Source organism: Morone saxatilis, unplaced genomic scaffold, assembly GCF_004916995.1.
Source record: "Morone saxatilis isolate NCDOM2014 unplaced genomic scaffold, NCSU_SB_2.0 Contig19, whole genome shotgun sequence".
NCBI classification, from domain to species: Eukaryota; Metazoa; Chordata; class Actinopteri; family Moronidae; genus Morone; species Morone saxatilis.
The window spans coordinates 13,718,065-13,733,103 of NW_023339751.1; the positions used below are offsets into that span (position 1 = coordinate 13,718,065).

A 15,039-nucleotide genomic window follows, 5' to 3' on the forward strand; every position below is an offset into this window, starting at 1 on the left:
TGTGTGTGTGTGTGTGGACAGAGATAGAGAAAAGGAAGAGACGATCTCATCCCAGGGGTATTGCAAAATCAGGGGTGACTCACCATTTTCATCGCTGAATACTATTTAAAATATATAATATTCACACTGAAATTGAATCATAAAGTGCATTTATTTCATTGCAACATTACAAACCTTACTCATGACAATGAATGCTGTGGGAACTGGGAATCAACAGGTTTAAAAGCTTAACATTTGTCTAAATGTGAACTTGTAATCCCATCAGCGTACATTCATAGATTTCATTCTACACAACTATACAACCATAGTGTTCCATGCACAAGAAAAAGACTGGAGAAAAGACTGGTCTATACAAGTCATTTACACTTTACCACATAACAACAACAACAACAACAACAACAAATGTTTATCAATAACGTGTACTTAAACAAAGTTTACCTTCCGGGAAAAGTTATAAAGTTTTGTTCCCTCTCTACAATTTATGGTGTTATTTTTTAATGTGGAGTCTAACAACACTCAAATCCATTATTTACTAAAATGATTGTGTTTCTTGGGAAAACACAGCATCACACAATACCTGAATTTTCACCTTCATGTTTTGTGTTGTACTACAAAATGTCTGTAATTTTATCTTTTAAACAGCCTTGCAGACATCTCTCCTGCTAAGATATTTTGTGATTGTTTAGTATCTATTTATAAATGTGTATACATATATATACACAATACTTATATACAATAATGTAATTGTAAGTTGAAAATTAATATATATATATATAATAATAACGCCTAATATACAATTAAATAATATAGATTAAGATTATTTATAGTACTAAATGTATATATTATCTGATTTGCATACCTTTTGTTTCCTTTTCTGCTTCCGGTAGTTTTAATATTTCCTGTTCCTGTTTCCTTCTTTCAATAAAGTTATTTCCATTGGCAGTATACTAACCGGCTAACCTACTAGCCCAAACACATAGGGTAAAAATAAATAATACTGTAAACAATCTAGCGTTTTCTCTGCACAACACATTTTTTATTTATTTACCGTGTGTTACATTGTTGTTGTTTTTTATTAGCTGACTACAGTTAGCTGACAGTTGTCTTCTTTCCCTGTTAATGTAACATTATATCAAGTAACGTTAGCTCTATTCTGCTAGCTGTGGCAGGGGGGCAGATAATAACACACCCTCAATGATTCTCGGTGTACTGTAGACTTGAGCTTTCGATGTGGAATAGCTATTCCGTCGCACTAACACGCATTAGGTGGGCAAATGAGGAAAAGATTGGATTTGGCAACTAGGTAATTGGATTTGTCAACATCTGTCCGGCTTTAGGACCCAGCGGAGTGTGAGGCGCACATGGCAAAGTGTGGCTGCTCCGGTACGAGAGGGGATGGTAGGTCCGCTTCACTACTCAACATCCCCTCTCTCATTCTGGCTTTTCTACCGCTCCTTGTCATAACCCTATCACATGGCCAACACCTCCACACACACACACAAAAACCCTTTAGCTAACACATGTGTTTGAACGTTTTTCCCCCCAGACAGTTGCCCGCCAAACGTCTGGGGTAGGAAGGAAAAGTTTTTGACAGCTTCTTTTTTGAAATGACAGCCTGCCGCATCTTGGACTCTTGGTGGTGAAGCTTTTTTTTTGCCTCTTAACCCCCCGTTTTAACCCCCACTACACACCTCCGTGAACTGCTTTGACCTGTATCCTCCATCCTGTCCCCTGTGTGAAGTGTCTGGTCGTGCTGCATTAATAACGCAGTTTGACCGGAGCGCTTTCTCCCCCTCCCCGGCTTCACCCCCACCGAGCCCGGGCATCATGAGAACCTGGAGGCGGCGGAAGAACTTTGCCTTTCTGATCTTCGCTCTCCGCGTCTGGTGCCTGTCCACGGCAACAGAAAATGCTGACAGCATGCTTCACAGTATCCAGGAGGGTGAGTAGGTAACATGGCTGTTATGATGTCTGTCTTTAGTCACTTGGCTTGTTTTCACATACTGCTGCAGATGTTGAGCCCCAATCTTGGTCAACTGAGCATGTTTGGAGTTGATTTCATGTATGTTTCATAATGTACCTTTTTAAGAGGGTTATCTTGTTGTAGTTTACAGGCAAACTAATATGTCAAAGGACTAATCTCATCGTTTTCATAGATGTACTTGATGGGACACTTAAATACGACCATTTTTTGACATTTCTCTTCTCGTGCAGCTCTTCTCTCACAGTTGGGAAATGTAGAAGGGCAAAGAGTTTGTTTGTTTAGATCCATCTTTCTGCTCAGATTGAACAATAAAAGGAAGCGTGGACAGATGAGTTTAACATCCAGGAGGATAGAGCGTCATCTTTAGGCTGTAAATATAAACAGAACAGGATGTTTGTTTTATGAAGCTAAACTTGTATCTTTTTTTCATCTATCTTTTATCTTCTGAATAAAAAAAGCCAGTAATAACTACGTATTGTGTGCCAGGATAAAGATTGTTTGTATGTGGTACGTGGCAAAGATAAAAACAGCCCCCCTCATTGCAAACCACAGCAGGGTACTGTATATTTTAAGTTTTACATGTGTTGGACTGTCAAACTGTTTTCTGTGGATTTTGACAAGTTGGCAACCAATCATAGATTATAGATAAGACTAAATAACTCATCTCTTAACCTCAGTTGACTCCAGTGCATACAGACAGAGACTCTGTAGAGTGTACTACTAAAACACTATTGCATGTCATCATCACAATGTGACAGGGTACCATAGGTGCACAGTGCTCACAAGTCCTGAGGAGATAAAGTTAAGAAATGTCCACATTAATGGTAAAAATAGAAGTTTGAGTCATATCGTCAATGAATTTCAGCCAGCGAAATTTAAATGCAATGCAGAATCGCTCTCTTTCTTAAAACACGCACGTACTGCTCATTGTTGCTGATTTTGTGCTAACAAACGTGAAGCCTGAGGGTGCATCATTAATAGTACCTCACAAATTACAGCAAAGCTTCAATGAAAATTACCCATGTTTACGGCACACATCATCTCAATGTGGGGTCATTAGAGCTCTCACTCAGAGGGTTAGTTGATATATGAAAGCAGGGAGTAAAAATAGTTTTAAGGGGTTGTGTGAGTATTGAAATAGGGCAGTACATACCACCTCTTTGATGTCAGCAGGATATTGACTTCTCTCTGAAATGTTTGTCATGGCCTCCCTCAACCTCGGTGGAGACCAAGCTGCAATGGCTTTATGATGCTGTAGTTTGTGAAGCAGAAAGAAGCTAGAGAGGTTTTCCTTGAGGCAGACTCTCCCTCAGTTCTCTGACAACATTGTTTGGATTGGTTTATTTCGGAGTAAATGGATGTAGCAAAGCATTTTTTTCAATTCAGAAATTCTACAGATTTTTCTGTTTTTTTGATGGAGTTTGGGAAAAAAGGAGCTGTCGATAGACAAACTAGCCCCAGGAATATTCTGTTGAATTTGTTGATGTTCTAGTTTGCCTGCTAAATGTAAATGTTTATGAGGTGGATTGGTACAACATGCCATTCAAGAAAGATTAATGTAGTGTAAAAACAGTGAAAATGTGAGAGAAATATTCATAGCACAGCAAAAACCGTATTATGATGACTGGGGCTGTTAACTTCAGACTTACCCCCCGAAACAATTACAGCATCTGTTATTTCAGCAAATTCCCCAAAATTACATTTATTTATGTATAAGTGACAAATCCCTCTAGTGGCTGTAACAATTATGACATAGTGCGACTCGGTATAGAGCCACAGAGTCCACAGAGAAAGGAGGTAGAGGTGATTGAATGGGAAAATGTTGGACTTTGACACAGAACACAGCTGTTTGCTTTCCACTTGCTACTGACAATCACGTTGGCCAAATGTTAACGAAATTAAGTAGTGAAAGATGAATTTACACATTAGAGGAACAGCAGGTATTCATCAGCAGGGAAAACAAGATGCCTGGGCGTAATATGCAGCTCAGGATGTATGTTAAGTGTAAAGCGGTTGGAAGGTATCTATTTTGCCTAAATGGATTGGCTCAACAGTGGGCTAAATCCGACACGACTGGTTGCTTGACTTTAACCAGATTTGTGATGAGTGCCCTGCCAAAATCAGCCGAACTTGGGCCGATGCCATGGGTAGACACTTGCCCAAAGCTAGCCTGAATGCAGCCTAAATCAACCGAAGTCTCCACCCCCAAAAACTCCTAATTTGAGTCCTCCAGTGCCAGAGTACTTCTGAGCACAGCAGCAATCAGCTGCAATCGGCTACCTGGATAGAGTTCAAAAACTAAGCGGTGTTAGCAGTTCCTGAATTAAGTGATGCATCAGATAGTAAGGGCTATCTCTGCAGGGATTTGTAGGTGTTATGTTAAGTATATCCTACACTTGAAGCCAGTGATATTCCACTACTTAGTATTATTTTAAGAAGAATTCAACAAGTGGAAGCACTGTACAAGTTAACAGGTAGATTTAATCACACTTCCCCCTGTAAGCATAGAGTTGTGTTTGGTGTACCACAAGAGAAACAAAGGCTGTTTACCAAATATATGGCATTGTAGCAAATGATGATCCAATATGAATTTCCATATTTTGCTGTCATTTTGTTCATCTCCTCTTGCTCAAAGCTTGAAAGGAGAGGTTTTGTGTGTCCCTGTTTTTTTAACATCAGAAAGAATACTTGAAATTGTCAAAAGGTTGATTGATGGCTTCTTGAGTGAATCTTAGAATAGTAACACATTTCCTGTTCAAAGCTGTTTTAAAAGATGTTCCTCTGTATAAATGTCGCTGTAATTAAATGATGAAAGAATCTGCAAAGCTAAAATCAGGTGATCAGTATTTGAATTGGCTGTCTGCTCATTAGCTTTCAAAAAATCTAAAAGCAAAACTAAGAGAAGTCCCGTAAGGGCAAGAATCAAGCAGGCTGTGTTTACAAATCTTTGACGAATCGCTCTGTGGCTCTGTCTCTTTTTGTCTCTCTTCTGCATATCAACTGGTTTTCTGAGAGTCTGATCTATTTTCTGGGTAGAGGCTCAATAAATAATTAGAGACAGACCCAAATGACCTGGATTAGATTTGTGGATATTATCTGGTCAAACCGCAGCATCAGACAGAATTAATTAGAAAGATTAGAACGTCTGTATTGTCTAAACAAACTGGCAGAGAGGAGAATAAGATCTGCCCTGAGCACATTGAAACACTTCACTTCAAATTCATGCACACTCCCTTTGGCCTCTCAGGTGCATAGCACACCTTTCAGAACAGTTTCCTTAAATGTAACTCAACACCCGTCCTCCAGTCTGTGGTAGAGCACTGACGTATGGCTGCGATCCGGGTTAAAACAACCGCTTTCTGCTAAAACCATTCAGGAAATAACCTCACTTTGGTCTGTCTTTCAAACCCTTGGGGTGGCTGTCGCCTGACATTTTGAGGCCAGGCTGGCATTGATTTGTTGGCCACGAGGGAATGACAGACACAGTTAGAAACGTCTCCCTCTGTTAAGCATCATTGGTCATTATAGCCATCATTGTGATTTAGCTTCTTCCAGCTCACCACGTGCCGCTCTGCCCCGAGGATGACAGGATCACAGATATAATAGATAAGCCGATGTTATGAGACGGCAGCACAACACACGACATACAAACCAGCGGCATGCGCGGCTCAGAAATGCTTACTGCTGTGTGATAATCTGAGAAACTAACATGCACACATGGAATAATGCTCTGAATAATCCCAGATGTCATGACTGGATGATGACAGAGAGGGGAAAGAAAAAAAATATGTGAGAGGTGTATGGTGAACGTTTGAGAAATCTGGGTGGTAGACAGCAACAGAGCTGGAGACCACCACCTGATAGATAGACAGCCGTCAGTCATAGGTGGGATAAATGAGGGTGGGTACATCCCCTCCCGATCCACCCCCTGCATCGGCCGTCAGAGAACAAAAAGAGACACGGAGACAGGTGCAAAGGCAGTCACCTACCTCTCTCATCCATTTACCGCAGTGATTGAATGTGTAAAACTCTCTGTAAAACTTTAATATTTTTGTGGGATAGACAATTTTCTCTGGAATTTTGTGGAGCAAAGAGAGGAAGAAATTAATAATGAATAGATTAGAAAGAGTAGGAATGGAACATAGAGTCAATGCTTTTACAACATATCTGAACAGCAAGCGGCTAATAATCATGCTAGAACACAGAATGAAAGCAGATATTGGATTTGCGCGGGGGGCAAGCATGCAATTGTCAGTTCTCACGTTTAAAATGAATGAGAGGCCAGAGGTATATCAGAAGAAATATGGAGTATTTTGGCGTGCAGAAAGGAGCTGGTGAACATATAAATTCTTTAGAGCAGCAGTTGCTTGTTTTTTTTCTTTTCCTTTGACAGAGCGCCCTTCTCAAGAAACATTAGGTTTTCGCTTTGAGAGTAAGGACAGTGGACTGATGCAACAATATAATCCACAGTTGCACAGCGGGCTGATTCACCATGTCGCCCCTCATCAATAATTTCACAACAGAAAGGTCATCACACCTCTGTGTCAGTGTATTTACTGTGAGACGTTCTTGATTGGAGTCCAGCCATGCTCTTAAGCCATCAGCCTTTATATTGTGGAAGTTTTTGATGGAGGGAATAGAAGCTGCTGAGAGAGTATTATTATAGAGTGAACACCTTTGTAAAGAAAGACCTTTGAGGCAGAGGTTGGTTGTGCTTTGCCCACAGCAATTTGGGACCTCTTGATCCCAATATGTGTATGTGTGCATGTGTGTTGTGGGGTTGCCCCTACTTAACTACTTAAATTTCTTTCCTTGCGTGTTTTACAAAATCCTGACAAATACAAAATGTTTTGTGAACTGGAACACTGTAGTATGAAACGGGGAAAGAAGCCCATAAATATAAGTATCTTCAAACAAATAATCATGCAAAATGTTAAAATCCATTGGAGATCTTGGTTTAATGTGAATGCAAAGAAATTTTGGGATTGGGTCTTTGAGCTAAATGTTAATGTGAGCAAGCATGCTAACAAGCATGTGCTCATTAGCCTAAACCCAATGGGGAATTCTATTAGTTTTATATTTCTTCATTTATTTTACCTGAATTTCAACCTGAAGATGACACTAGATGAAACGTCAGAGCATTACCAAAGTTATTGCAATTCTTCCTGAGGGGAACATCAGTACCAAATCCCAGGGCAATCTATCCAATAGTATTTGAGACATTTCATTCACCATAATTGTCAATCTCATGATGGCCGTAGGGGAAAAGGCAAAGGATCACCAAAGTCAGTAGGATTCATCCCTGAATGTCAGCACAAAAGTCCATGGCAATCTAACCCACCAATCCCAACCGACTGATCGACATTGCCATCCGTAGAGCTGTGCCGCTAGCATTGTTAAAAATCCATATTCGTTGGAACCCCGTCTCCCCCACAAATGGCTGCTAGGTGACCCAGCATGTGTGATAAGTTTCTGTTAATCCACAAATCCTCCATGATGACATCCCCAGAGCTCTGAGACATAATGCCCAAATCTGTGCAAGACAAGATGGGAATTGGCTTTCCCACTGTTGCTCCCACCGGATGGGAACGGGACACAAGCAAATCTCACTAACCCACCCTAAGAAGTCTCCTATTACCGTTATTTCACTGTGAGTCGCTGACCTCGTAACTTACTCTATCACGCCAATAATGGGCTGTTCTGTTTGGATTGGATCTTGGGGGTCCCACATCCAGGATTAACACCTTCTCAACTTCAGCGCTAATTACTCCAGTGTGTCATCATAGGGGAAAGTGAGCAATGAGGGAGTTGATAGAGGGAGGGATTGTTGAAATCAGGCAATGAGGGAACTCTCAAATTCTCAGCTCCTCCAAAAGCCTTTGGGAGTCTTTTTTTTGTTTCTCAGCCTGGTCTTTCCCACTGTAAATAATAAGCTCATGATGTTGTTCTTCATTGGGAGTCATATTGAAAACCACCATCTCTTTGTTTTTGTTTGTACCTATTTCATTCACATCCACTAGACCCTTTTCTGTTATCCTTGTACAAAGACGCTGATAGTAGAGGAGCCAGAGTGCAATTGTGGAAAAAGTACATCATTTGAGTCAGGATATTATTACTTTGCTGAAAACACAGGAAATTTACTCACTTATAAAAACAACAAGATTGCTCCATTTGAGGCCGGCCATGTCGGTTGATCGGTCCACCACTTTTTAACAACTATGGGATGGATTACCAAAGAAATTGTATCCATTACTTTGGAAGACATTGCCATCAGCACTACCACATGTTAAGACATCTCGTTGTGAAATCAGATTAGAATCGACAACGTACAACAGTAAAAAGCTAAAAAGCTTGTATCTTCTACCCCTTTAAAAGGCTGGCAGACATGGATTGAGGCAGAAACATAATTTGATATTTGTGCCCCTCCAGCGTCATCTCTAAATAAATCTACACATTTTTGAAGACAGCTTTCAGAGTTTGTCTTTGAACCTTGAAAGTGCTTGGAAATTACAGCTCTGGCCAGTGTCTTGTTGAATATACTGTAATTTCCATCTTATTGCTGGAGAACATGAACTAACATAGTGAAAGCTAGCCAGTTCATTATGCTGCTCGAGATGAAACACAGACATGAAAAATACATTTGTGCATTTGCTCTCTACAGAGAATAGAAGCCTATACATATGTTTCACTGGATGACTTATTTTAAGTTGCTTCTAGCATCAAACATCAATTCATATGCAGCAAAGTAGCTAGCACTTCAGAGATCTACAGCCGTACTCCTTTTTTTAAACAATGCTGTCTTCTTTTGTATGTCTTTTATTAGTCTAGGAACATCATATTGAAGATGAGCTGTGTCAGCAGCAGGGCTTTTTTCTTTTTACTGTTTATAAAAAAAGGATTCATCGTGGGCCGTTTAACAAGAGGAACTGTAAAATGCCTGATGTGTCTTTGATGTGCTGGTAGGAAGAGTGTTTGTTATGAAAGGAAACCCAGGTTTTTTGTTTAATGCTGAGTTTCACATTGTGACAAGACTCACTCTAACAAACTGTAATATGGCAGACAGTCCTAAAGACTATGTTGATGTCTTTCTGCTTCTCTGAGTGACTACGTGCTAATTAAATAAATGCCATGACAACCTCACAGGTATCAAGTTCTAATTGATGTTTCAAAGGTAGATGCCATTTTTACTTCCAGGAACGACTCTATTAAGATAGTCATGAGCTGCACCGTGTTTCAAAGCGGCCTCATTCGCAATTCTCTTTGTTAAGGGCTCTTTATTTCCGAGGGCACATTGTAGGTGTAGCATCCGTTGCTGTATTTAGGTCAGTGGTGTTTTCATACGGAATCAGTAATTGGATGTATACAGAAAGCTCCACTAATGTGTTTGTAGAGCTCCTTTGTTCCACTTTGACCCAAAAGATGAAAACATTTTAGGATCTTTAATCCTCAGATTTTTGTGTAAGAGAATGAGAATGAACCTGGAGCATCTGAGGCAGAAGTAAGAAAACCCAGAAGACTTCACTAAATCAGTGAACTAAGCATCACTTTCTTCTTGTACTTTCTTTACTCTTATTCCTCTCTTTCTCATTCTTATACCATGTGCAGCCCCAAGTATGTTCACAAGTAAAAATGTGTGTATAATATTGTAGTGTACCTACTAATGACTAATAACACAGTGTGTATGACTTAGTGGCATCTAGTTGCACATTACACTGCCCTTCCAAGCACATAGGAGAAACAATGGGATCTGCAAAACATGCGCAAAAACGTGAAAGGCACAATCTTATTATTGATATTTCAACATATGGACTGGGGATTGAAACACCAAGCCTGGGATTTGGTGAACTGTGATTTATTAGCGTTAGAATTAAAGATCAATACCACTCTAATCTGGAAATTTGCCTTGTTACCTCATGGTAACAACAAGACTTCAGGAAGTCTCCGCACCCAGGCAACAAGCAGTTGAGCATGTCACCTCTCACGAACCCACAAATTGTCATTTCGGTTTATCCACTGCAGCTTTTGTAAATAATAAACAAATCATATATTAACATTAGTGAGCTTTAGCGGCAATGATAAACATACTTTGTTGCCTTAAGATAGGCTAGTTGTTTCCCCTGTTCCCCAGTCTTTATGCTAAGCTAAGCTAGTTGGCTGCTGATTGTAGCTTCACATTTAACAGACGGATATGAGAGTGATATAATTCTTCCCTTCTAGATTCAAGCAAGAATAAATGTAATTTTCAAAATATTAGTTTATTGCTTTGGATATTGGCAGGTTTAGTTTTTTTGTAAATGTAAACCTGCAAATATACAAGGGTAGGTAAAAATGCTGCCACATAACATACACTACATAATGTTAAACAATCAATAGCCAATATTTGTTTATATGAATCTTTGGTAGTTGAATCAATCCTCTATTGAACCTCTCTCAACAGAAGTTTTAGCTTCACAAAGGTAGAAAACACTGCAGAACTAAGGTGCTCATATATTTTATTTCATGTATATTTCAAACACGTCAGTAAAGGAAAAAAACATTTTAAAAAAGAACACACTGATAATACCACCTAGCTCACGTCCATGCAGTGGTTTCAGCTTGGCTCAATATGTTGCCGTTTTGTGATCAATATGAGTGATCAATACAGTGGGCACTCCCACAAGATTAGAAGGTTAGAGCCAGATTTCCATCGAATCCAATTGCAGCAGTTGAACTCACCTCTGCTGCGTGTTGCTTGTCAGCGTTTTGGCACAAGACACTTGTCCTTGTGTATAATCGTGAAACCTTCATTTTCCTTTTCTTCTCTTAAAGAGACTCCTCCAGTGAGTCACTATTGGCAGAGATACCCCTTTTGAGAGCATCACAGGGGTTTGATTGGAGTCTTGGAGGGCTTGGTTTGCAGCTGCCGTGAAGATATTGAACATGAAATCTTTGCTATTATCAAATCCATAATCAGAGTTCTTATCCTCTGATCCGCTGTTATTAAAGGTCTGTTGTCTGTGTGGAGGAATAACTAAAAAGTCACGTCTCTGGGGCCATGTTGTGTTTCCTCGCTTTTATATTTGACCTCAGTTGAAAGCTGTAGGGATAAGGCCTGTGTGGTTAAGAGCAACTAAGACAGATGTAGTTTGCATTTGCAACATAAAATATCAGATTTTGACTTTGTTAGATACCAGTATTTTTGTAGTAGGGTTCAGGAGGCTTTAACACTACTAACCAGCCTTCATCATTTCTCCTGTTGTCTACTGTATCTCAGCTCTTAACTTTAGGATTCTTCTGTTTGTCCATTTCAGGAGTATCAGCAGCAAAGATATACTTTAAGTAGTAATGATGAATATTGTACAATAAGGCAATTATAACACTTATACAATAGAGCTGAAAAAATAGGCTGATTAGTTGACAGATAATCTGCATCAGTTTTTTTACAACAGAATAGTAATTTAATAAAGCATTTTTTTTTAAAATAAATATTTTAAAATTTTAATATTTTATTTGTTTCCTGGTTTTCTTACTCCTCTACAACAGTAAAACTAACACCTTTGGATTTTTGTAGGACAAAACAAGCCTTTTGAATACAGTGTCTTGGGCTTTAGGTAAATGTGATGGACATTTTTATGTTTTTTTTTTATTTTATACATCAAATAAGTCATAGAGAAAACAAAGCATTAAAGTTAATTCATAACTTTGAAAAACAGCAGTTCACTGTCACTCACAAAGTCCATTTGGTAGCTTTTGATTACATGATAGATTGTGAGAACTGCTTTTTCCAAGTTCAAGAGTAAACTCAATTAAAAAGTAGTGTTTTTATTCTCTATGCTAAAGAATCTAAACCTGCAGGGTGTAACAATTTCTCTAAAATACACCATATGTTACACATAGTTTGTATGCAAATGCCATTTTAGGATAATCAGATTGCAGGAGGTTTTTTTAAGTCCCGCTGTGATGTTCACGCTCTCTTGTACTCCCTCAGCACATTACCTATAGATTACTACATGTCCTTCATCCCCCTGTTTTGACCTTCCTTACGTTGTTTATTCTTTTGTTCATCTCAAGAGAGGAACCCCACGTTAACATTGCTGATTGAGCAGACACAGTATTAGCTGTGAATGAAAAGCGGTGTATTCTGTTTCTGCTGTAGACTAAAGGGAACGCAGATTATGCTGCACATATGCATTCTTCAGCACATTAATTATGCATGTATAGCTGCCTCGCTTTAATCACCCCCACAATATATGCACCCTTCTCCTCAAAAAAGATGAATAAATAAATCTACAAATAAATGTGAAAGTCATCAGTAAAGGTCTCTGATGCAGCAGGTAAAATATGTGTGCGTAATGTGCTTGATTTTTGTCCGCACCGCCCTCAGTTTGAAGTAATTGCAGCTCATTTTGTTTGTTTATATTGTTGGCCGTGTCACTTCCCTGCTGAGTAAAGTGGACTTCAGGCCCTGTTTGAATTCACATTACCTACCAGTTAATTAGTAATACACTCATGTCCGGGGTGGAATGCCAAAATGGCAGAAACGAATTATCCTTGTTAGATGGTCCAAATAGAGTTCGCTTTAAAAGAGCTTTGGTTTTTTTGAGGCTATTTAAAGAGAGAGTCGGGGAAAGATGTTTTTGGCTGCCAAACAGACTTGTGTTTTTTAGATGTATGACCCGCAGCTGATTTTCCCCTGTGTCCAATATGGGGATACAACTGTGGTTGGCTTAGCAATCAAGATACTCTCCAGAAAACATATGGGATTAACCCAGTTTTAGTTTGAATTTCAAAGGTTCCCAAAGAGGATAAAGCCCATGAGAATGATCATGAATGTCACATTTCTTTGCTGTTTGAAGGGAGTTCTTCTTTTTGGGGAGCAATGACGGGTGTTGCAGCATAAACTATATAAACTTTAATCTTCATCCAGCTTGAGCCCTGGTGCACACAAAAACCTTGACAAGCTCACATACAGCATTCGGCTCTCTTGCACACACATACATAAACATTAAATCACACATTAAAGGGGTCACTATGCTTCTAACAAAGTGCTTGTCAGACCATTGAACAGTTTCTGAAACCCCCTGAATTTTGTAATGTTCAGAAAGCAGCAATCGACAAGGCCACCCACTTCACGCTGCAAGTGTGCAGAAGTTAGAAAAGAAGGCAAAAATGTAACTTCTCTCTCAAGATTTCCTTATTATTCTTCACACAACTTCTTCCATCACTTACTCTGTGAACAAACAAATGCAACAGCATGAATGCCTTTGAGGAAAGATTGCCCAAAGAGTGCAGTTCATGTGCTTCAGCCCCCCCTCCTCTTTCTTTCGAGTGTGACCACTCAGAACATCTATAAACGCTTTGGCCCTCAGAGTCGGTCTGATGACATCTTGTATGAACTAGTATGTTCCTAGCATACCCCTGCTTCAGTTTCCTCTGTGCATTGGTATTCAATTAACAAAGTCGTTCAGTATCTGAGAGATCTAAATGAATTTGCGAGGGACATCAGTGGAAGTGTCTTTTATTTGCAAGACGTCTGCATGACTTTCCTTTTATAGCTGCTCTTTAATGGCACTCTAGCCACAGCCTGTGGTCTCAGTCATGCTGCTCCGTCTGTCTAACGCGGTTTTCATGCACCACTAAAACCAACAAACTACCATCGGCACATGTTCAAATACCCTATTAAATAGAGGAGGTCCCTTTTATGCCCTTGTTAGCTTATTATGCACTGTGGATATAAGGAGAGTCGGGGGCCACAGTGAAAGCGCAGAGCAACCGCTGTCACAGACTGTTTGAAGATGTAAGAAATGCAGTTTGTGGTGGTGCAGGAGTCCTCGCTGAATTTCGCCTTCAAAGAAAAGTAACGTCAGGCTTTTAGGAGACAGAGTGCTTGAAAATGAAGACACTGCCAGCCGGGAGGAGAGAGGGAAGAAGAGTAAACAAAATATGTCAGACAGTAGTATCGTTTTTCAGTGTACTACTGAACTCTTGTTGTACCCCGCGTGGCGCTACACATGCTCATGCAGACAAACAGATCCTTTATGTGCGTATCTCAAGGGATTAGGGAGCAGGACTAGACCTTAGACGTACAGTAAATAGAGACACAGCATGCTCTTTCGGTCTTCCTTTGGTGATAGCAGGAGTGTGAAACCTCAAACAACCTCTCCCCTCCCCTCTAACACTCCCTCTCCACTCTATCTCCACAGGTCCTCTCTGGGTTTGTAACATTTATTGGGCTTCACAGGAAGCCTGCTGGGCCTGCTATAGCGCAGACATGCCCAGTAAGGCTGTGGGAGCATTAGGGACAGCCTCAGTTGTCTGTGGGAGAAAAGAGATGAGAGCTGAGAGAGTAGAGGGAATTGTGACTGCGATTCCCACATTCAGCTTGAAGCCACTGATCCGATTTATTATATTTCATCCTATGCTATATATATATATATATATATATATATATATACACACACATCCCATTCTGTTTGCCTCCCAAATGAGCAATCTTTAAGAGCTTGTTAGCATAATTGGCTTCAACTTTGCTAATTTTACTTCAGTGACAAGAGGAGAAAGATGATTTGTTGAAGAGAGAAAGTGCAAAGAAGGAGGAAACAGAAAACTGCAGCGCTAGTTTCTGACCTATAGTGAAAAGTGAAAGAGGCAAAGATAGAAACAAAAATAAGAAGTGGAAAGGACAATTTTATCCTGGCAGTTGTTTTTTTTTTTAACTCCACTGCTGTCTGGAGATATTGTAAAGGCTGACTTCCCCATAAACTGTGTGGGAGCATCTATTATTGATGTGTCTGTGAATGTGGTCCTACTGCAGAGGCCCTTTGGGGGACAGCACATCTCCTCTCAGGCTCCCCTGCCTTTGTTACAGGCCCTCTCTCTATCTGAAGCATTTTTGGTGTGCTTGAATTATTGAGGATATTACAGAGCAGCTTTGACCTATATGGCTGACCCCTTTGTCTGCATGCCAGTTTAACAAAGTCTACTGTATAAGCATTTGTAGGATGTTTGTAGTGTGATGTTAAATTTTCATTATTCAACTATTTAATCTGCCCTAATTATCTTTTTTTTTTTTTTTT

At 39.8% G+C, this 15,039-nt stretch overlaps 1 protein-coding gene across 1 annotated transcript in view; it reads left to right on the forward strand.

Moving 5' to 3' along the window:
* The first annotated feature begins 1,261 nt into the window (after positions 1-1,261).
* adam12 (ADAM metallopeptidase domain 12) overlaps positions 1,262-15,039 on the forward strand; it is a 79,021-nt gene continuing 65,243 nt past the window's right edge. Inside the window, exon 1 of the mRNA XM_035664031.1 lies at positions 1,262-1,942. Coding sequence (XP_035519924.1) covers positions 1,828-1,942 — 115 coding nt within the window. The 5' untranslated portion in view covers positions 1,262-1,827. The remainder of the gene's footprint in view (positions 1,943-15,039) is intronic.